Genomic DNA, 23,498 nt, shown 5'->3' on the forward strand with positions numbered 1-23,498 from the left:
AAAAATTCTTTTTGGAAAATGGATTTTATGCCCCAGCAGTGTGCCAGGCTTTTCCACAACTAGCATCCCCCTAGTGATAAGTATTTGCTGACTTGTACTCATTTGTCCAATTAAAAGAACAGTAAACTGCTTTAGTTTTCATACTGTCAAACCCAGGAGAGTTTTTTTTTTTTTGTTGCTTGTGCTGCACTTCTGTTTTCTTTTGCAATTTCATAGATTTCCAAATCAGATGCTGTTTCTACTGTTTTCAGTTACAAAAAACCCAGAAAAGTGTCCACACATAAAAAACACAGCTCCAGATCTTCTATTAACCTCTCCATCTTCCAAGCACTGCTGTCCTCTCTTCTAAGCAAAGGAAACAGCAAGTCCCAGCTTAATTTCTTAATTTAATATGCTTAGCAGTGGGAAGTAGCAGTAGCTTAGCAGTAGCACAGGACCCACAAGGAAGAATACATATACATTTCAATGTTAAAATCCAGGATCTCTCACCTATCTGAAGAACATTTTTAGGCTTCTTCAAAATCACCAGCCTTTACTTGCATCCCAACTTCTGAACAGAAATGTGAACATTATTGTTAGGTTCATCCAAGGACAGATGCTTTTTCTGTAGTATTTTTTAAAAGAAAAGCCTAGATTTGCTTGACACCCACTGCCTGCCAACACACTCCCACTCTAAAGTCATACCTGCATCCCTGCTAGAGCCTGTTGGGCCAACTTCATGCTCTTTGATTCCAGAGCCAGTTGAAGAGGAAGGAGACACTTCTCCCTGAGGAAAATTTAAAACAAGTGAGAGGGGAAAATGCAATTAAAATTGGTATTCAAGTAACATTCCAGAAGGGCTGTATCAGTTTCAGAAAGATCATGTTTGCATACAGCATCCAAAGATAATTTCACAATTCTGTGAAGCACTTTTACCCTCTAAAGAAAGCTGGCATATTTCTTCACACACTTCACACATCTCTAATCCAGAAAGCACCTTTAAGTGCTTTCACATTGTGGCTCTCTTATACTCCCTCTGTTAAAGTGAGGAGAACTTGCATTTGAAATCAGCAGATCAACAGGTGCCAAAACAAGGTACCTGTATATTAACTGGTGCTCCACCAGCCAGACAGAAACAGGAAAAAAAGAAGGAAAAAAGATTACCACAGTGTTTAGTACTAACTGAAAGATGCTAAAAACTGATGGTTATTTCAACCTGCATCTCTTCTAGGCAGAACACCACATTTGTTTTTGACTTTCTACAGATTTTTGCAACAGCACATAAACATTTTGGGCATTATTAATACAGAATGAATTTATTCTCACATTAAAGTGGATGAACACTGGGAGGAGAGGGGAAAATGAAGAAAGTCATAAGCCACTGGAGTCGATCCAGTTCAGTTTCATGATAATGAAGACAGGTGGGAGCTCCTATGGCTTATGTGTAGCTACCTCGCACATCAGCATGTTGCCTGCCATCTGTCATCACATACTGCAATGAGCAGAGAACAATAAGAGCTTTGACAGATGTCCCAAAAAGAAAAGTAAAAAAATGACAAACAGGAGGATGGAAATTAGAACAGATCCAATTAGCTGAACTTCCCATCCTTGCTAAAAATGTTTAACTGAAAATCTAATTAAGGTTGCTGCAGACTGTGTTCCCACTGTATTCTTGGAGAAAATGAATTGCCATTGTGTCATTTCCTGTTCTTGTTACACACTCAGTCAATTAAGCCTTTAGCATTTCTATGCTACAGCTATGAAACACCTGCAGAGATATCTTACAATGTTTGATTAGCTTGAGCACCCTTCACACTTCAGTTCAACCTGCCATTTAAATGCATCATCTGATAGCATGAGAACATGAAGGGCAGGCAGATAATCCTCAGGCAGAACAGGAGAGAAGGATGTAAATTAACACAGTCCCTTCTAATGTCTTAAGAATTCAGTTCAATAAGGCTGCAAAATAGGGAATGCAGATTGGAATTACCTCAATGGATTTGAGCGCAGTGAAGTAAGGGAATGAAGTTTGCCCTTATACCTTGCAGCCCTTTTATAATTCCACGCTGTTTGGAACAGTCCCCCACCATGGGATTTCACTGCTTACTGCATCATCTGCAGTTCTGTATGGTTAAGTGACAATTCATGCAGGTTTTGTAGTACCACACATGTAAGACATTTTACATAAGTGAAGTCCTCAGAATAAGCTGATGCACAACAATATACTTCAAAACATGTTTAAGAACATTCTCCCTTTACATAATGTACAGAAAGTAGTTTCACACCGTAACTCTTGAGTATCCATACTGCTGCATGCTGGTGTGGACATACATACACATACAGTTTGAGGCACAAATACCAACTTAACCCTGACTGAAACACATCAAGTACAACACAGGGAGAATGAAAGGAAGGGAGCACCTTTGACTTGGAAGAGAAGAAGCTACCTGCCAGTGCAAGCAGAAAAGCTCAGCAACAGAACCAAGTACATAATCTGGGGCCAGTACCTCCCAGAGGTACAGCTCAGGCTGTCCCTCCTGAGCTACCTCACTCCATGACTGTCAGCTTTGCCAACTGCAGAACGAGTGATGGGAACACACACAGCCTTTATATTCAGCACACCAGGTTACAATGACCTTTCTAGTTGTCCAAGCTTGCTGTGGGTTGTCAACCTATCAACCTACCTCTTTCCCTGCAGGTTTGGAATAAGGGATGCTATGGCAGGTCAGTCAAAACAGACTGCCAGAAAGGTCAGAGCAAGACAAATTACTATTGTACATAGAGAGATCATAAAAGTCTTTCTATTCTCATTGTAATGACAAAAAAAGCCTTTAGTGAGAAAAGAATAATGGCTCATTAATTCACTCTCGTGATAAAAACTGTAATGAAGATAGGAAATTGCCTAAACTTAACTCCTTGTTGTTAGTGCCTGGGACAGTCTCACAACCCACCTTCCCCTCCTTGACTTAGGGAAAGGGGCATGATAAATGAAGCATTTTCCCCTTCATGCAAATGGTGATAATCCTATTATTTTTAATCCCATTTCTGAAAATTAAAGATTAAAAATAAGACAGCTCTCTGCATTATCTTCCTGCTGAAAATTACATAGGAGAAGCAAAATTCAGAACCTCAAGGCCTTATCAGCATCCAGTTTGCATTCCATAGAATAATTCACAGCCCAGTCAAAGAACAGATAAGAATTTGATTCACCACTGTTGCCATTTTCTGATACACTGTTTATTAGGCAGGATAACAGTCACAGCCAAAGTCTGACATACAGAGTAGCACAGTGTAATATTATTAGCATCACTTACTCAAGAAGAAGAGTTGGCCCATGATGAGAAAATAATTGGTAGAGCTGAATTCTCAGAATTCTGCAAGTACCCACAGCTGCTACGCTTATGTAAAACAAACAGAAGCAAACACTGTCCTTGCACAAATCAGAATGATTTAATTTACATAAAACAAATTCTAGTGTTGTATATATAAACACATGTACATATAAAAATAGAAACATAAATCTTTTTTCCTGTACTAGTTTAGAGAACATTGATAAAAGGTTCCACCAACAAGTTTAGCTATAATGGAAGTATTTGGAACCTGGACTAGGAACATGGAATAAATGCATCGTTTTTCAAGTAATAACTCTTCAAGAAGAAGGAAGATTTAAGTCCTTGCTCACATTCTAGAGAAATGACTACTGCAGAAATATTATCATTCCACTTACAAAGAGAATTACAGTCAAACTCAGGTTGGAGAGAGGTTTGGAATCCACAGTATATAAATACAAGGCAAGTTCTCCCACCTCCACAATACAGGAAGTCAAACCAGATGATTACAACAGACCCCTCCAGCACTAAAATTTCTACCTCTACACTAGTACAAGTTTGTCAATAGTACTTAGAGAAACAGTAGAGCAATAGGATAAAAACCAAATTCTGAAGCCTTCCAGTCAGAACTTTCCTTTTCAAGAAAAAATAAACCAACAAATTATCTTTATGACACTGTGCCACTACAAGATGATCTTGCACTGTTAGACAGCTTTGGTGCTACCGTGCTATATAAGAATTAACAAGCACTCAGTGTTGCAGTTTACAGGTCCTGGGGAAAAAAAAGAAAACAGTTGGGAGACTGTTGCCAAACTATGTAGATATAAATGCTGACTTGCATCAACAGGGCCAGGATTTTAATCCAGTTACTCACTAACATAGAGACGCTTGTGGGCATGTTTCCTCTACCATATATTTGCACACATCAGGTGAGCTTCCACCTTTAAAGAAATTGTAATTTCTGGCTGTAGGCCTTTTAATTTTTCTGTCTCACCACTTGCATCTTATTTTTTTAAAAAAAAATTCATTATTTTCCTTCCTACAGAGCACAAAACTCTTTGGTTTTATCCAGTTACAATGGAAAGGCTTCTTCTCCTCTGACTTACGGTTAATGTTCCTTTTCTTTCCATATCCAATTTTCTCACCTCAGCTGCTGACATCAGCTCTCTCTCAGAGTTCCATCCAACTCAGTATTTAATTTTTCCTTCCTCTTTTTTTCATGTATTCCCTTTTCCCTTCAATCCTTTTGCTTTTCAAACCCAGACACAAAGTCTTCACCCAACAGTTAAATAAGCCTGCCTTTGCAGGGAAATATGAGTTGCTTATCAGAGGATGTTTAATGGCACAGGGGAAAAAAAGGGGTGGAATAATGCCTAAATGTAATTTCACACAGTTTCCTAGCAAGAACTTTAATAATTCTTTTTCGACCTGGAATTGTGAATGAGATTGCAATTTAAAACTGCTTGGTATTAAAGAAGCGACATAATAGTATTTATAATCTTTTTTATTTACATCCTTCCTAAGATAAATGAATTTGCCACTACAGAAGCAGCATAACTCTACTCATGGGAAAGGCAAACATGAGCAATTTAATCCTCCAGCCAAGACAGTGCAGCCAAGACCACAGAATTCATACAATCATAATTAAGTAGCTCAGCACAGTCACTCAGCTGGAGAGCACTTCTGAGGTCATTTGCCTCCTTGCTATACTAGCTAACAACATCTTGATTTTAACAGAAACACAAAGTTCCTAAATAGGAACTTGTTGTCAAGAAGAGATCAAAACAGAACAAAATAACCCTATAAGCACAAGGTGTACTTTTACTTGAGAGGAGAGGAAGAGAGACAGCAAAAGATACTACACAATATTAAAGTAAGGTGGACAAGGCCAAAATAATAATCAGATGCTTCCACTCTCCAAAGCTCTAGTATAATCTCTGACATGTTATCATTGCTCTCCCTAGAGCATCCACCCCCACAGATATTTGCCCTTTGTGCACAAGGTATCAATAGTCATTTGCAATTTCTGCTCTTAAGAAGCTTGATGACACATGTAAACCTCACTGGGTCTTAATCATAAAGCAATCTGTAGCCTTTATGTGATTTTGTTGATTATGATTTGAATTGGAGTATGAAGATGAGGTGACAAGCTGGACTTGCTCAGCCTACAATTTTGAAAGCTTATCAAACTATTCCATGAAATCTCTCTTCCCTATATTTGGTAACTCTGGAAGGGAAGCTAAAGATTTGTCTAGTGAAAGCATTTTGTTTCAAATTTTAAGTACAAAATGACAAATGAAGTGTTTTACGAGAATTAAGCTTCCATCAAGAGAAGTTTTACAATGCTAGAAGAAGGCAGGCTGAGGGAATGGAAAAAGAGACAGAGAGGTACCAGCACATGGACATCCTGCAAATTACTTTATTTTCTCCACTGCAGCTGTGAGTTACAGAAACCAGATGAAGAAACAGGAGAATGAGGTGTATTTCTGGTCATTACTAGTTACATTTTGAAGGTCAATGCTGTAATCTGCAATGCCATTCAACTTTCACAGCAGTTCAGCGCTAAATCTTGACAGACCTAAGGGATGGTTGCTAAAAATATCCTCATGTTTGCAATGCATTACGTAATTTTATACTCACTGCACTTCAGCATATTCAGTTTCTTAAGCAAACAAACATTGAAGGAAATAAAAGGTAGCGAATTTCCTGCAGCGTTGTTACTTTTCATGGAATGTAAATAAAGGAAATGTGAGAAAAGACTTTCATTATTCCTACTCACCCCTTCATTTTCAAAACAAAGAAAAGTCATGACTTGCACAGCATCACACAGAGATCAGAGCAGGGCATTTAGCAGGAAAACAGTCCTCTCAGTTTTGCTACCACCCCTCTTCCTGCACCATTTAGCACGAAAACAGTCCTCTCAGCTCCAGTGCTAGCCCTCTTCCTGCCCCCAACCATATTTCATTCTCTAAGGTAATTATCAAAAGCTTCATGATGTTCTCATTTTCTACTCTTCTGCAAGCACTGAAAGTGATCACATGTTTAAAGCAAACACACATACTGCTATCCCATTATCATCCCTAAAACCTTAGGTCAATATTTCATTTGCATTTGTTGTTAGAAGACAGACAGTTAAAACTATGGCTGCTTTCATCCTCAGCCCCACCCAGCCACTCCCATTCTACCAGCTCCCATGCGGAAAATTAACTTCAGCCCAGCCAAGATTGTGCCTTTTGTCACAAAAGTAGAATGAATTTTTAGAAGAGTCTATAAAAGGAACAAAGAGCCAAGATAGTGGTGGTTATTATGGTTCATTAATACAAAGAACATCAGGAAAGGCAGAAATTTAGCTTCAGATGGAGCAAGCAGTATTCTTTTAGAAAAACACCACTGAAGCCAAAGAAAAAAACCTCATTCAAGCTCACAAATAAGAGTAACAGAAACCATGTGTCTTTTTTCATAACAATGCTAAATTTTGCTCGATACATTTGAGTCACAACCCCAGCTAACAGGTTTTCAGGGACTCCTGAGGCTGACCCTAAATATCCCTTACCCTTTCCTACCCAGCAGCACTGTCTTTTGGGGTCGCAGAAGAGATGCAAAATTTTGCTGAGATAAAAATACCTGCCCATTGGACAAGAAATAGGGCCGCTTACATATCCCAGATTAAACATGCAGATTGATTCAAACACTGTATCAGTGGCAAATTGCCTTTCTAAACACTGATTTCCTTCCCTCATCTATTCCTCAACATTAGAACTGAGAATGCAAAATTTTAAATCAAGACCAGTGCATATACACCATCCAAAACACCAAATGGACTACACAAGTGCTCCCACAAGTCTGGATCCAGGCTGTAAACTGCCAGCATGGGAGACTTGGGTCAGTAATCCACACTGTCACTAGGATCTCTTCTTGGCCAGCTGCCTGCCAGGGAACTCATAATTCAGTTGTTGGATGGCAGACAGTGACCATGTAATGGTTGAGCAGCATGAGTCACATCCAGCAGTCACATCCAGGAAGAAAGCACAGGAGCACCTAATGCCAGGTGGTTGTGGCAGCAAGAGCAGGAAATAAATTGTTTTTAAAAAAGAGAAAGAGTAAAATAGAGAGAGATATTCTAAAACCACCCCCCAGAAAAAAAAAAAACCCTCAGAGACAACTATTTGCCCCTCCCCACTCCTTACTTCTCTTCAGGGGATCTGCTATGTATGTATCAGCTTTCCTAGCCACTCTCTCCCAGTAGAAAGAAACTAACAGAAAACATGAACAAAATTAAGAGATGGGGGAAGACCTAAACGATGAAATCACAAACATTTCTTCACAATAGAGAAGGTGAAATGCATTCCAAGACTCAAGATTCTGTAAGTGGATGAATTATCTGCAAAGATAAGTGGATTGAAAGTCTCTATAGCATTGTTTGTTTGGTGATGATCACACCACAATTACTGCTTTTATAATTTGTTGAGCACATGTAAGGTAAAATGAGTGAGCGTGTTGTTTTCTCTAAGAGATTATAAAATGTATACTTCTCAAGAACTATGTCAGATGCCAATCTAGACATATCAAAAAAAAAAAAAGAGTAGAACTACCACTTTTATCCCCAAATGCCCTCCTCCCCACATGTCCATGACTATAGAAAAAGTTCACAAGCTTCCCTCAAAAGCTAGCACCAACATGATCAACATTGGACACAAGCAGGAAGACACAGAATCGGACATGAACTGGTTATTACACAGGACCCTGCTCCTCACTGACTTCTGACTTTCCAGCTGTAAACTCCAGAAATATTGATCACTTTTAAAAGGCCAATGAAAAATATAAGAGGGATTTTAGTGGGTTGACCCTGACTGGATGCCAGGCTCCCACCAAAGCCACTCTGTCACTCCCCTCACCAACTGGAGAGAAAAAGGTTGATGGTTTGAGGTATGGACAGAGAGAAATCACTCTCCAGATACTGCCACAGGCAAAACTGACTCAAATTAGAGACACTAATTGAATTTATTATTACCAAAACCAGAGCAGGGTAATGAGAAGTAAAATAAGACCTAAACACTTTCCCCCCCCTCCTCCCTCCTCCCTCCTCCCTCAGAGAGACACAGGGAGGCAGTGAATGTGGGTTATGGTCAGTTCATCACACATTCTTCCTGCCATGGCTTAGGGAAAGGAGTCACAACCTGCTTCAATGTGGGTCCTCCACAAGGATGCAAGTCCTACCAAACTGCTCCTCTGTTCAGGAGCCCACAGATACCTGCCAGGAACCTGCTCCAGCACAGGCCTCCCACAGGCTCACAGTCTCCTCTCAGGTATCCACCTGCTCCAGTGTAAGTTTCCTCCACGGGCTGCAGGTGTATCTCTGCGCCCCCATGGACCTCATGAGCTGCAGGGGCATAGGTGCTTCTCCACGGTCTGCACTATGGGTTTCAGGGGAATCTGAGCTCAGGCACCTGGAACACCTCTTCCTTGTCCTTTTTCACTGACCTCAGTGTCTGCAGAGTAGTTCCTCTCACATATTCTCACCCCACTCTTCTCTGGAAGCAACTACATCTACAAAGCAACTTTTTTTCCTCTTCTTAAATTTGTTATCACAGAGGGGTTGCCACCATTTCTGACTAGCCCAGATTTGGCCAGGGGCACTTCTGTCTTGAAGCCAGCTGGCATTGGCTCTAATGGACATGGGGGAAGCTTCTGGCATCTTGTCACAGAAGCCACTGCTGTAGCCCTCCCACTACCAAAACTGGGCCATGCAAACCCAATTCGCATTTCTTCCAAAAAGAAAAGCCCCTTGAGAAGTCCCAACCAATCTCTTCTTTCCAGCAAAGTTGGTGCTCTGATAGCAAGTCACCAAGTTTTACATAGCCTATAAGGCATGACTTAATGATATAATGCATTCAAAGAAACTCTGGCAATCCCAAGTTTTTTTAAGCAGTATGTGACTGGCAATTGCTGTCTAGCCTCTTATTTTACCCTCTGATATGCAGACAATCCTCATGAGTGCTAAACTGCTCCAATCAAACATTTTTTTTCAAAGCTCATTTTCTTGTGTCTGTTCAGTTACCTTTTATAGCTCATATTTCAGCCTCTAAAGTCACAACAAGCCAAGAAGAGAGCCTTGTTCAGTGTACAGTGCTGGCCTTAGGGGAGAATTCACCATCCTGAAAATGCTGAAGTGAATATAGCCCAGCTGAGTAGCAAACAACTGTTTGCTGGCAGACAACATTAAGGTCTCTTAAGCTATTTTCCATGTGATCAATTCACCAATTAAAACACAAGCACATCAATTTCTCTTACCTAATTCATTATTTATAAGTCAGCCACCCAGCCTCCTTAAGCACTTAGTATATATCCAATTTTCACAACTCATATTCAGAGACAAATACCATCATACTAGACAGATAAAAAGAGGCCAGTTGCCATTGGGTTATGTGACTCTTCCTCCTCAAGAATTCACGGAACATCTACAGCAAAGCCTTGAACTGACTTAAGGTCATTTCCATCTTGATCCACGTTAATCTTTGCGACTATCTCACACCCTTGCCCAATAATCTGATCATAAATTAGAAATACTAAAAAATCACACACACATTCCTATCTCAAGGCAGTGCTGACAAGATTTTGTGGGAAACTCTGTATTTGTTGGAGATTTGTATTTCTTTAGGAAGTGAGACATTTAAATAATGACCCTCACTAGAATCAATATGCAAGGTCATTAATGGGGATTTTGATTCCTAAGTCAAATTAACATCAAAGGAAGTTGAACAGCAAAATAGCTCCCTGAAGATATACCCAATGGAGCTCTATCAAACTAATTAAAGAAATACATTCCAACCTGGATGGTCAGTCACTGGGACTCCCTTGGGGCAAAAGGTGCTCCCAAACATAGCAGGCATGTGCTATCTAAACTGCTACCAGATAACTGCTGGAAACAGCTCCCATGCAAATGCTACAGCTGATGTCCCCAGTTAATTGCACAGACACCAGGGAATTGTAATGTGGTCTGCCTCATGTTCAGCAACACAAGTCCAACACAAGATGAAACTGTGGATAGGTCAGGAACAAGACAGAACACAGAAGTCATCTACCCCAATACTACAGTGGAGGTAAATATGTAGCTGGTATAATACATGTCAAAAACCCCTTGAACTCAAATGCTCATAGTCTGAGGAAAAGCAGAGACACCTTGTCTTCCCAATTATCACACTAGGACCACAATTTTACAAAAGACAACTTTACGAAGAACCTCTACTCATCTAGAACTGGGGTGTCAGAAGCAGAAAATGGCTTTTTATTTTATAAGTAAGAAAGAAGTGAGTATAGAGTTTACATATTCTCATTCTTGTGAGCAGCCTTCATTCTTCAGTTGTAGAAAGAAAAGAACCTAAGTGTGAAGTGTAGATTAAGACTCCAACTGGATGAGCAGCCAGAGGTTGATCTGTGTTACAGCAGCTGATACAACCTTCACCTAATGTAAGATGAAAGCAGAAAAGAGGCACAGCCAGGACATCTCCATCCTGTATGCTGGCTGTTTTTCTGGTCACAGCCATTGCTCTACTTTCCAGGCTATTCTTTTCCAGCTTTAGGAACCAAGCCATCATGGTGCTGCTTTTTAATAAATATCAAGAGAAGAACTTTTATCTAATTTGCACGTCATGCAGGCAAACTCCAGCCCAAGATGTGGCCCTGTGTGCTGATCTGGAGCCTGACAGTACCTTTTTATCAGAAAGTGAAGGGTATGTTTAGCAACATCTCCCAAACTATCTAAGGCTGTGTGGCTGAGCCTTACCAAGGACCTCACAACAAAAGCTTTTGTCCAAATCCTCTTGTGCACCTTTCATTTTCCAAAACATCCAGTAATAATGTGCATTGCTCCTGATAAGTCTAACATCAAGAGCTTATTTAATCATAGCTACACCTGCAAAGGTATTAACTTTACTTAAAAAAAGTGGGATTTACAGTGGAAAAAATACCCCAACTAAACAAATACATCATTAAGAACTCTGGAGGAGGAGAAAAAGACCTCTCTGTAAAGAGGTAGTAGGCAAGGGGAAAAGGAAGAAATGTGGTTACAGCCAGCTAACTAATTCATAGAGAACGACAATAGCACTTAAAGGCACAGACCACACGCCACATTAGAGGCTGATAAATGGGAAGGTGAAGAGCCAAGTTTTCTCCAGCCACAGTGTCAAGTAAACATAATTCTAGTGGACCTATTGAGAACTAGTCATCCAGCTGTTTCCATTCTGTGCTGGAAATGCGTTGTGTCTGGCACTGGTCATGTCAGACCTGTGCTACATCCATCCCCTATTTGATTAGAGGCCTCTTGTGGACTGCAGCTGACAGGAATCTAGAGTGGCAAAAGAACTGCTCTTATTCTTTCCCCATTTGGTTACTGCTCTGGAATAACTAGCTCTTCAATCCCTACCTTTCCTTGCAAAGCATATATGAAAGAAGCATCAGGGAATCTTGAGGGGATAAAAACACTCCCAGGAAAGTAATATTGTAGCAAAAAAAATGTCTCCCCCCTATGAGCAGCTTACAGGGGATACCTGAGAGGATCATAGGACAGGCCAAACATACAGCAGCGTTCCTACATCCTCCTTTATAAGCTTGATCACCTCTGATTAAGGTACTTCTGAATAAGAATGGTACCTGTGCATCTGATAGATTTCAATCAATTTCTTTCATGGATTTGCTGAGGTGGTTTTTGCATGTACGCAATCTTTCAGCATCCATTACATTCTCTAATAAGGCAAGCCTAAGCATTTCACATTTTAACTATTAAGCTGTATGAAAAAACATGCTTTTGTTTTAAACAGTGCACTTGCTAGTTTCCTTTGATGACTCCTAATGGTTCCATCAAAAAGGACAGTGAATAATTTTGCCTATTTACCTACTCCATAACAATGACAATTTCCAAAATGAGATTTTAAATAGCTAGACAAATCAGGGCCATGCCACCTCTCCCATTTTATATGTGTACAAATGGAGGTGGGAAGAAGGAAGAAGGCTCACTCCAGATAATCTAGCAGGCTAAAGGAAGAAGTAGGCATAGAAACTGTATTATTTTGGTTCCTAGTCAGTGTCCTAGCTATATGATGATATAACTTTTTAGTTTCTGGAATATTTATTTTCAGTAACAAAACCTGATTTAGATTTAAAAGAACACAAGCACACTGAGAAGAACTAAGAAGCATCATTGCTTATTACTGAAAGATGGAATTTAGCAGGGAAACTCTTTAGCCCATAAGAGAGCCCTCTTTTCTAACCAATGTCACCACTATACATACTCATGCCCATTTTAACACATTTTCTTACATTGCATTCAGGGCCGAAGGCCAAGAGCTAATCAGAAAATTATCTACTACTACCAGCCTAGGTATGTATATCTAAAAACTACAGAAATCACATAGATGCAGCCCACTCCTCTACCCCACTTTTAATTCAAAAATTTTGCTTAAGTTTTACAAATACTCACAAGCTCTACAAAACTCAAGTTCAATGTTCTTACCTCAGCTGATATGGTGGTATCTTGATAGCAGCATCGGGAGAATCCAAGGTTTCTGTATAATTAAAGGAAACAACAGGGCTTTTAAAAGAAACTTCTGAGTTCAACCACAGTTGAGACATCTGGCTACAGCCTCTGAGCCAATGATCCTACTCCACTTTACAGAACAACCACTGCTGCTCTGAGTTGCCAAAGCTTTGCATAAATCTGCCAGGATGTTTCATGCCCAATGAGAAGGCATCGAGTACCATCTTTTCCCTTTCACTTAGCAGCACTTCGGCAGCACATCCACTAAAACTGGAACGGTACAGAGGATACTTGCATGGCTGCTGTGCAAGGCTAACACGCAATTAATGAAGCAACTCATGCAACATCAGGATGAAAGGCCAGTAATAAGACAGCAACAGGTCTGATCTACCACAGAATGTTGTAGCTATAAATGGATAAAACCCCAAAATTTAAAGCAATTGAAAATATCCCAGTTATGCTGATGTAAATTAAGGGTCTTGATGATCAGTGTTCTAGGTTGTAAATGTCAAAAAACACTTCAAGACACAATCTCAGAAAATGGGTGGATGCTAAAATGCACCTAAGCTTGTACTCCCTTGAAAGATTAACTCATTATACGGATCATAATATTGCAAGGATAAAAGAGCTCATGTAATCCAGTAGAACAAAACTTCTAGCTTTCAAAATAGATTCCCGAATATAAGCCAGCGTAAAAGCTGTACTGCATGTTTTTTTACGATGATTTAAACGAGGGAAGGAGCCTTTAAAGAAAAAGACAGCACCTCCAAAACATACACGGAAACTGACAGCTACTAATACCCGTATATCTGCCTCGCAAGAGCAGAAGCAGATCAGGCGGTGGGGAAGGCGAGGGCGGGGATGCTCTCCGGGACCGGCAGCAGGTGCCACGGCCCCTTCCAGCAGCGCGGAGCTCCCGGGCATTTTGAACGGCCCAGGTGCTCCGCTCTCTTCCCAGCCGCTGGAAGCTCAGCTAAGGAGGCTCTCCTTAGCACGGAACAAGTTTGTTGAGGTCTCCCTGCCCGCTGCCTTACAAAACCTCTCCATCGGCGGCTCCTGCACCGCTCCGCTCCCCGGCGGGCGGCCCGGCGCCGCCGCCCGCGCCCCTTACCGATGGCCCAGGTGCAGCTCTCCTTGATGGCCCTGTGCTTGCTCCCCGACGCCTCCTTCTGCAGCTTTCGCAGGATTTCTTCCATCTTGCCTCCCCCGGGATATTCGCCTAGCCGCGGGGGAAGAGGAGAGGCGGCGAGGAAGAGGAGGAGGAGGGAGGAGGAAGGCGGCGCGGGCGGCGGAGCGGTGCCGGGGCTGTCCCCGCCGCGGCAGTGCCTAGGCGGGAGCGGAGCACGGCACCCCGCTGCCGCCTCGCTGCCGCTGATGAATCACGCCGAGCTCCATGGCGGGGACACGTCAGTTGTTGCCGCTGCGGAGTCCCTCCTCCTCCTCCTCCTCCTCCTCCTCTCCCACCCCGGGCAGGCCCCGCTGGCGCAGCGGGGCTGGGGCGGGCCTGGCCCTGCCCGCGGGCGCGCAGGGACTCCCTCCCGGCGCTGGGGTTGGACGAGGCGCAGAGCGGAGCGGAGCCGGCGCCGCCGGAGCCGGGCCCTGCGGCGGCAGCGGCAGCCCCGCGGGAGGCGGGCAGGCGGGTCGCCATGGCGACCGGCGGGCGGGGGGCGCCGGCAGCCCCGGCCTGCCCGCCCCGGGCGGCGGGAGGCGGGCGCTGGGTGTGCGCTCCGGCCCCGCCGCTCCGGCCGGGGCTGCGGCTGCCGCCGCTGAGCGCGGCCCGGGCCTGCGGGGCAGGTTCCCGCTGCCCGGCACTCCGCTCCCGGCGGCGCTGCCGCAGCGCAGCCCCGCTGTCCCGCAGCGCCCTGCGGAGCCGCGGGCGCTCCCGCGCCGGGCCGGACGCAGGGAGCCAGGCCGGCGCAGCGGCGAGTGCCGGCGCTGGGTATGCCCTGCACCAGTGCGGTCAAATAAGTAGCTGTGAGATCTGTGCCTTTCTCCTTAGCTGACAAGTGCAGAAGGACTTAAGCTACCTGTCTGTGCCTTCACAGGAATGCACACCTTAATGTCCCCAACAAGCCAGCCTCCAGGAGAAAGAGCAGCCGCTCCACTAGCTCAGACCTTCCTCCTCACACCCGGAACGCTTCCTCCCCACCAAATCTCCTACCTTCTTCTGTTTACTGTTTCCCTGCCTTATCTCTAGTTTATATGCTAGTTGCCCTTTTTGTGACTGCATCGCTTAATTGAGTGTTACAACGTCCTCGTCTTCTTGCAGAATCTCTCTTAAAAGAGACAAGAAAAAAAACAGACAATGAAAAGAAAAAGACAGCAGATAAGAAAGGCATTCCAGGTAACAGCTGGCAGTATTAGCGGTTATGTCTCCTACTGCTAATTGGAAGTGTACCAATAGTGAATTACCAGGCAGAATATTGGCACCTGGTGAATCAGCCATAGCATTTCCCATAGGATATTGGGCTTTCAAAGGCTGTCCCTTGTCCAAATACTTACAAGGGCTCATCCTGTGTTCAGACATATAATGAATGCATAATCCATAGCTGCCTTTTAAAGCCAGAATGTAAAAGTCCTGTCAGAAAAGAAAAGGATTTAGAATAATGCCAGAAAGGTCTAGAGGTGCATAGATTATTGCTGGAGGTGAAGAAGTGTAGCCTAGTGCTACAATACTAAGAATTTAAAAAAACAACCAACCAAATAAAAAGCCCAACAACAACGACCAATGAAGAAACAAACAGAAAAACCCACCCTAACCAAAAAAACCCAACCTTTAACAGAAATACCATTTAACTTCCAATTTCAGGCCATAAAACAACCTTTAAGAAACTGAAAGTAGTTTCCCAAAGTCTCTTATCTCTGACCATGTTCTGCCACCTTCCTTGGAATGAAAAATCTAGCGATAGCTAGATAGCTGGGATTGTCAGGGCCCTACGATGCTGTAAGTCAAGGCTCAAGTTGAAGTGATGATAAATTGTTTCCCACCCATGTGCTTCCTCTTTATTCTGCATTGTGCTTAGTAGAAACAAGCATGAGGGTCAATTTCTGGCTTTTCAAGGCTTTGTCTTTGTTTTTCCTGGGGGGAAAACAACAACAAAAAGAACTGTGATGGTGATTTAAGTGTTTTTAGTCTAGAAATTACATACCAGAGTTCATTTGGACCTCTGGAACACTCAAAGATAAATATGTATCTGTAAGTAGTAAATAATTAATTGCATGTTTTCAGGGAACCACTGATGAAACTGAATTAATTTTTAATTTCAGATTATTTCTAGCTGTATGCATCATGAACTTACTGGTTAATTTCTCTGTAGTCTCTACAGGAAGGCCTTTGCAGCTGGCATCTTCATCAGAGCTGCGGTGTTTTTCATAGATGCTCGATGTCACTGAACCAAGATTTGTATTCATTTGTGTTTCACTCGCTGTCCAATGTGTTCAAGCAAAATGGACTCTGTGTTGCTAAACACTTTCTCTCAGTAGTAATGTCATCAGCTTGTGGGAAACAAAGGTCATGTTCAGGCTCCTTAGAGCATCTTAAGGCCTGCCAGTAAGATTTTGCAGAAGGAGAAACAAGTAAGCCATGATGACTCTTCCCGAGCGCATATGTCAGAACAGCATGAGTCAGCTTGCTGAAACTTTTCACTTGAGGCCCTCCGTTTCCAGATGGACAGGAGTCCATCAGTCCTTGGGTCTGTTGCTTGTATACTCACAAAAATACACAGTAACTATGTCCTGCTGGAAGTCACTCCATGAATAAACTTTGCTTAGGGAGGAGGTTATATTTAATCCTGTGCTCTGGATACTGTTTCAAGGCAAGTGTCCTAAAATGTCACAATATCTGGAAGTCCAGCAACAGAGTAGGGATGATGGTGATGAAGGCTCCTCTCTTCTGCCATGAAGAGAAAATTAAGCCTTCTAAGATCACCCTTATAGCTCATAAATCCTCCTTGCTTTGTCCCGGCTGTGCAAAGCAGCCTTCTACAGTGGTAGGGCTACCTAGGAGTCAGTGCTCTTGATCCCTGGCACAGCTGAGGCCAGGTCCAACTGGGAGTCAGAAGGCTCCTATGCAGATCTGGTATCGGCACGATGCTGTGGTCATATATCACTAAGAAGCAGTGGCAGATGTGCAGTGTGCTTTTGTAGCTCTCACCTGGCAGTGCCAGTGCTACTGATCTTTTGCATTATGTGAATACTTATTATATCCCAGGATACATTCACAGCTCTGAGCACAGACAAGGAGCGTGTAAGCAAAGCCAGGCTACTCAAGATACCTGGAGTAATAGAGCTGTATTAGTACAATTCTCTGTCCAGGCTGGTAAGCAGCATTTGCTTGACTTCAAAGGTCTCCATGCTACTATGTCTTTGTGCCTTCTAGTAGCCAAGGAAGGCAATGTGGTCTTATTTTTAATCTTTTCTGGTAGTGTAAGCCGTACTGTCCCTGCACACACCTGCCCTTTAATTTTAGTCTTTGGGAATATAAGAAAGAATTAAAAGTATAGCGGCATGAGACAGGCATGTTAGACTGTGAGATAATCACATATATTTTCTATTAGTCCTTATCACTCATGTATTACCTGTGCTTTGGCCATTTTAACAATATTCTTGATCTCATTGTATACTGCAGATGCTGGAAAGTGTGGACCAAAGAAATGGGCTGTGTCCCGTTCTAGTTCTAGTTCTAGTTCTAGTTCTAGTTCTAGTTCTAGTTCTAGTTCTAGTTCTAGTTCTGTATAAAAACTTCTTACAAATTTAGTTACAAAATGCTAAGGCATTCCCTCTAATGACAGGAAGACCACTTGGTTCCATGGTTCAAAAATTATGCCTAGCCAGATTTTTCAAAATTACTCTTCCCAGAAGCACTCCTATAACTGGACTGACCAGCAGTCAGAGGCTTGGGCTCGGTTTTGTTCAGGAAGCTCTGTACATGTGACTCCCCTTGTGAAGGATAAATTGCTAAAGAAATTTGAAGTGAAGGGAGCTGTAGCTGGACCATGGGCTCATCATCACCTTGTGACACCTGATAGCAGATGGAGGTACCCTTTCTTCTCTCTCCCAGAGGGCATCAAGACCCAGACAAGCAAGACCCTTGTCAGGATTTCAGTTATGGCTGTCTAGACTGTAAGCACACCCCTGATGGTGGGGTGGCATCTGTCATTGTTTGCCTGATTACACAGCAAGTTACCAGAGGCTAGAGCTGGGGGCTCAGTGAAGTCCTTCCTGAGCTGCTGCTGCTTTTTGCACCCTTCAAAGTATGACCTTTCTGAGCATGGCAAAGCACATCAAGCATCAGTGCTGCTCAATGCAGGATTACGGAGTTAGGGAGAAAAAGCCTCTACTCTAGAGATGTAGATCTACTCTGTAGATGTAGATTTGGTAGATGTAAATAAAGCCAGTGTATATTCAGAACTGTCTTTTCAATCCAGCCTCACAGCATTTATTCTGTGAAGAACAGTTGAAGCAAATGTAAAATCTTCAGATCCATGCCAGAGTAGAAATATGAGACAAGACTTTCTGACTTCATTGAAGATATATTTTCTGCAAAGAGAAACAAAACACAAAAACCACCATGAATGTCTTCGATTTACCATAATATTTTTTGTTGCCAAGGCAGTTGAAGAAGGTATCAGGAACACAGAACAGCTATTCTGGGCCACATCAAGGTCATTTTAACCTAGCAGTTGTATTTCTGACAGAAATTAGTTGGGCATTCTTAAAGAAGGGGCAGAAGAAATATAATGCCCTTCCCTATGCTGAACTCTCCCAGTTTCTGTTAAATTGCAGACTAGGCACTTCCTGAGACAGTGGTTTTATCTTCATAAATAATACCTGGCAGATTTTTCTTCTGGGAATGTACCTAATTCCTTTTGAAACTTTATTATGCTTGTGACCTGCACAACCACCCTCTGGCAGTGAGTTCCACAGCCAAGTTGTGTGCAAATAAAAGAAAATTCTTTTTTGACCAGTTTTATCTTCTTTTTCTCAAGTTTTTGAAGCTACCTACCTTTCGTGCTTTGAGAAGCACTTAATAAGAATCCCCTATTTTCTCCCCATCATTCATGATTCTTTATGCATTGAACATGTTCTCCTTCAGCTGTTTTTATTCCAGTCTACAGTGGATTATTCTATTTAATTTTTCTCCCAAAATTATCTTTGGTCACTCTGTACTAATTCTAGCTCTTCTCTACCCTGAAACACAAGAGTTTGTGAAGAAGAGTGAGTACATGGGAAAAGGCAGCATGAAGATTTCTACTGTAAAAGCTCTCTTGCTTCCATCAGACTCCACTGGAAAGGCTTCAAGGGGCAAGAAAATCACAAGTAACTGTGGAGTTAATCTTAATAACACAAGAGTTTCAAGTCAGCCAGAAAACTAAACTTCAGAGGACTCCTTGTGTCCCACTTTTCTCCCCTAATCCAGAGGATTCCCCTAGTATTAATCTGTGGAAAGAAAGCTTAAAAATGCAGTCCATTCAAAATCTGAATACAAAAAGATTGTATCATCTGGCCATCGTATGTTTGGGATGTGTAAAATGGACAAACCTAAACTCTCTGAAACTGTCTTTGAAAAGTGACTGAGCTGGTAACTTGTCATGTAGCTGTATGAAATGTAGGTCACTGAAAATTACAAATGTATTATACATATTTGTGTTCATAACCTGCTTTGAAATCTGTTGTGGCCTCTCCTCATTATGAGGAAACAAGGACATTGTCAGATCTGCAGCTGTCAGAGGCTTGTGTTACAAAGTCAAGAAAGGTCAGCAAGGTCTGACTGCACACATCTCTACTGGCCAGGAAATGGACTGTGATTTGCACCGCCTGTTTAGTGTTAAGCATATAAATACATGAGTTGAAGTACTAGAAATACTCCTAGAAAAGCTAGATATTATACAAGTTTTCAACTTGTATGCTCTTTTTGAAATAGAGAAATAGATTTTCCCACCACTATTACAAATTTTAAGGTAGGAGCACTCCCTGACAAATCCCTGAATTTGTTAAGTATGGTGCAAAGTAAAGAGAAACGCAAAGGGACAGGTTAAGTAGATGTTTAGCAGTGTTAATATGTAGATTCTGTTCTGCCACAGATAGATCAATCTGAAATAAATTCCCTGGTTTCAGGTCAATACTCTCATGTTTACAATGCAATAGTGGCAAAATTCAATTCAAAGCCATCTTTTTATGCAGCCATATAAAACTCAATAAACACAGGAAAAAAATATTCTTCTTCTCCATGCTGCTCCCAAACTCTCTGAGATATAGTTTGACTCTGTTAATCAATGTTTCATATTTTTCCAGCTTTAAAGACCAGCTTAAAAGATTTTAAACGTAAAATGTTCTGAATTAAGAGAGATAGTTAACTTCAGATCATAGTTTAGTTCCTATTTATTATGCCTTTTCCTCACAATAATAAGTGAGAACTTCTTTCAAGGGAATTAAGTCCCAGTCTCCAAAAGCTCTTTCAAAGGGTATAAAGATATTTTACACCTCATTTGCTCTTGTCCCTACAGACACTAGCTTTCATCTCAAAGGTATCACAGAATCAGAGAATCAATTAGGTTGGAAAAGACTATCAATTACTTCTACATCTCCCTCTGCCATCTGACTGGGCACAGGACTGGTTTTCTGACTTTGACACTTAAATTGCATATTAGCAGTAAAGTTAACCTGTAAGTAGACCTGTGGTATAGTCACACACTTGGAAGCTTTCTTGAAATGTTCTTCAAGAGAGCAGTTTGCTATAAACTGACTGATGAACTTGTATGTTGAGTGATGTCCTTTTATATTTCACTATTAGTATTAATCAACATGAAATCAATGCTCAGATTGTTATTGGCATGTACTTTCTGGAGATATAATCAGAGGGAGTAGAGCATTCAGCTTCCACCTTGCTGCGAGTAGACAGTAATTGCATCTAAGTCATGATCTGAAAATCCAATGCTAAGTGATATTGAACCACACAAAGGCTCTTATTACAGCATTAGTCACAAGCACCCAGCCTTGTAGACCTGAGGGAGAGTACCACTATCCAAATGTATAACTTCTCTTGCATTAAATAAAATATCAAGTAGAAATATAGTGTCTCCCAACATGTATTTTGAAAACAGATTTCAAGGAATGACATTCTAGAGTTCTGTGTTTAAATTTCAGTAGCTTCCAGATCAAATATACTACTCAGTCTATACATGAAAAACCTTGGGGGAAAACAGATCTAATAACCACAAGTTCATCTGGTTTCTAGTAGTCAAACTGGACTGCTTGCTATCCTCAGTGTACTATGGGGCAAGCAAAAAGAAAAATAAAAGATTGAAATTTTTTGGAGATTATTAAAATGATGGTCCTTTAAAGAACAAAGACTATTTTTAGGGATACAGCACAAATGGATTTTCATGATTTGATCTTAAATATGCCTACCAGTACTCTTGCTTTCTATACTACTGGAAGTCTCACTGATTGCATTAGTACATGATTAGTCCTGTGCAGCTCTTTGCCCTCATGCTTTATTGAAACAATGCAACCAGCAGAACTGTGTGATTTTGAGTCTTGCTGATTTGAAAAGAGAGCAGCTTTTCTACCATAGCCCTTTAGTTTTGCAATGTGCTCTCTCACATTTGATCTGTAAGAACTGATAAAAATGAATCACCTTATGTGAGTAAGCTGATCTGCTGAAATTTGTACACATTTGGACAAGTTTTTGACATGCAGCAAAAAGCACAAGCCAGATACATAAGCCAATCTTGCATTTTGCTTTAATTCTTCATGACAACAAACAGGGACATCTTCTCAAATAAAGGTTATTAGATTGTATTAAAATTGGCAAAACATTATCTGCTCTCTTTTGTCTAGAAATGGTGAAACTGATCTGATTGAAATGCAAGGCAATCACCCCTGCACCCATCCAGATGGAAGATTTCAGCCCCAGTTAGTATTTGATAAAGTGGGTGAGAATGAGATTGTACTGTGGCAGTTGCCAGGTAACCTTGAGGTAGTGCCACCTATGATGCCAGCCAACTTTATAAATGACATATTATTACAGATACAATATTGATTTTATGTAGTTACATGTAATTAGTAATGAGAAAAGTGTTCATTTCATTTACTGTGCCTTTTCTGATCTTTGTGGAAGTTGAAAACATTATCTTCTTAAAACTTAAATACCAAAGGGGCTGCTTTGAATAATTTCTTCATTTGGGAAAAAATTAATCCAGTTGTTTCCCATGCCAAGGGTAAGCTGATCTTTATGGTGCAGAAGAACAGATCACCATTGACCCATTAAAGAATAGTGATGTAGGTATCAGAATAAGAGGATTTAGTCATGTTGCTTTAGCCATGATTTATAAGTACAAAGTATATGAAATATAAATATTTTTTAAAACTAAACTCCCAAATTTCATTTGTTTCCATTCAGTCTTGTGCAAGATATTTTTTGCTAATTTACTGTTATTGGCCATGGAATGAGGACACATCTTCCTACCAGCACTATAGGGAAAGGCTTTCACTTCAGAACTGGAAGCAAAACCTGTGGCTACCATAACCCTTCCCAATACACAAGTTAACATACCTCACATATTCCATGCAGTTGTTGGATGCTTCAGTGTATGTACATACACTCTCTGAGGAGGCAGCAGCAATTCCTGTAATTTTCCTTTCTTGCTTGCTTCATAAAGTCTCTTCCTGCAAATTGCAGTTAGCCACTGTAGAGTTTGTAAAGCTGTGGGCACACCCCACTGTGCCTTACTGCCTGAGATGCCAACAATATAAAAAGCTATTAAGGCCACTCTTTATATAAACTCACATAATTTCATATAAATACATTTGAACACTCTAGTGGAGTCAGGTCTAGTTCAAGAAAATTCCAGCTCAGCAGAAAACTTACTGTGTTGTGTGTGAACTCTTTGCCTTGTGATTTGTGTCAGAATCATGAGAAAGAGCATCTTCAGTGCAAGCTGCATTGTTGGTGGAGAACATACAGCCAGTTAAATCACTTTTATCTCCTTGATGTTCTTGTGATTTGTTCTTTTTGTTTGGTTGGTGTGAGATTTTTCCATTTACAATTGGTGGCAGAGCAGAAAGCAAACGCTTGGCTTGGTCTAATATGTCCATAAAATAAGCAAAGCTGTCAGTGAGCCTTGTTTCCAGCCAGCCTATTCCACTTTGAGAAAGATACTTCTTCCACTGGAATCAACTTCAAAAATATGATTTTAAGAAGAAATGAGTAGCTCTACTAGGAGCAAAATTTAACAGTTCTGATGTTCTCTCTAAGTTCACTGTAGAACTTCTCCTTTAGGGAAGGAAAGCAATACTTTGGGATTCTCTCCTCCACAAGGCAGTGTTTTTTGGTGAAACTTGTAGGAATTCTTCAGTTTTGCTGTTTCCGATCTTCTGTCATTAAAAGGTGTTTTAGGGAAGTAGGGAGCGGCAGGAAGCTAGCAAAATCATAGAGACATCAGTTCTGCATGAGTTCATGACTTGAATAAGCAAGTCACATGATTAAGTGCAGTCTCATTAAGTTCTCTTCAAGTTTCAAAAAACAAACAAACAAAAGAAGCAAACAAAATACCTTAGATTTTTGCACCCATTGGATTTGAGCTAATTCCTAAGTGTCTTCTGAAGCTGTAACTTCAGAAATTATTTCTGTGGTTATTTCTGCTGCCAGGTGTGCC

At 41.4% G+C, this 23,498-nt stretch overlaps 1 protein-coding gene across 1 annotated transcript in view; it reads right to left on the reverse strand.

The window, feature by feature from the left end:
* Positions 1–14,036, reverse strand: part of ARFGEF3 (ARFGEF family member 3) — a gene marked incomplete at both ends in the record, with an annotated part of 86,470 nt that extends 72,434 nt beyond the window's left edge. Inside the window, 3 exons of the mRNA XM_084202924.1 lie at positions 685–766; positions 12,817–12,868; positions 13,952–14,036. Of these exons, the coding sequence (XP_084059050.1) occupies positions 685–766; positions 12,817–12,868; positions 13,952–14,036 (219 nt within the window). The remainder of the gene's footprint in view (positions 1–684; positions 767–12,816; positions 12,869–13,951) is intronic.
* Between the last annotated feature and the right edge of the window lie 9,462 nt (positions 14,037–23,498).

Source organism: Fringilla coelebs, assembly GCF_963513975.1.
Source record: "Fringilla coelebs genome assembly, chromosome: 3".
Taxonomy (NCBI): Eukaryota; Metazoa; Chordata; class Aves; order Passeriformes; family Fringillidae; genus Fringilla; species Fringilla coelebs.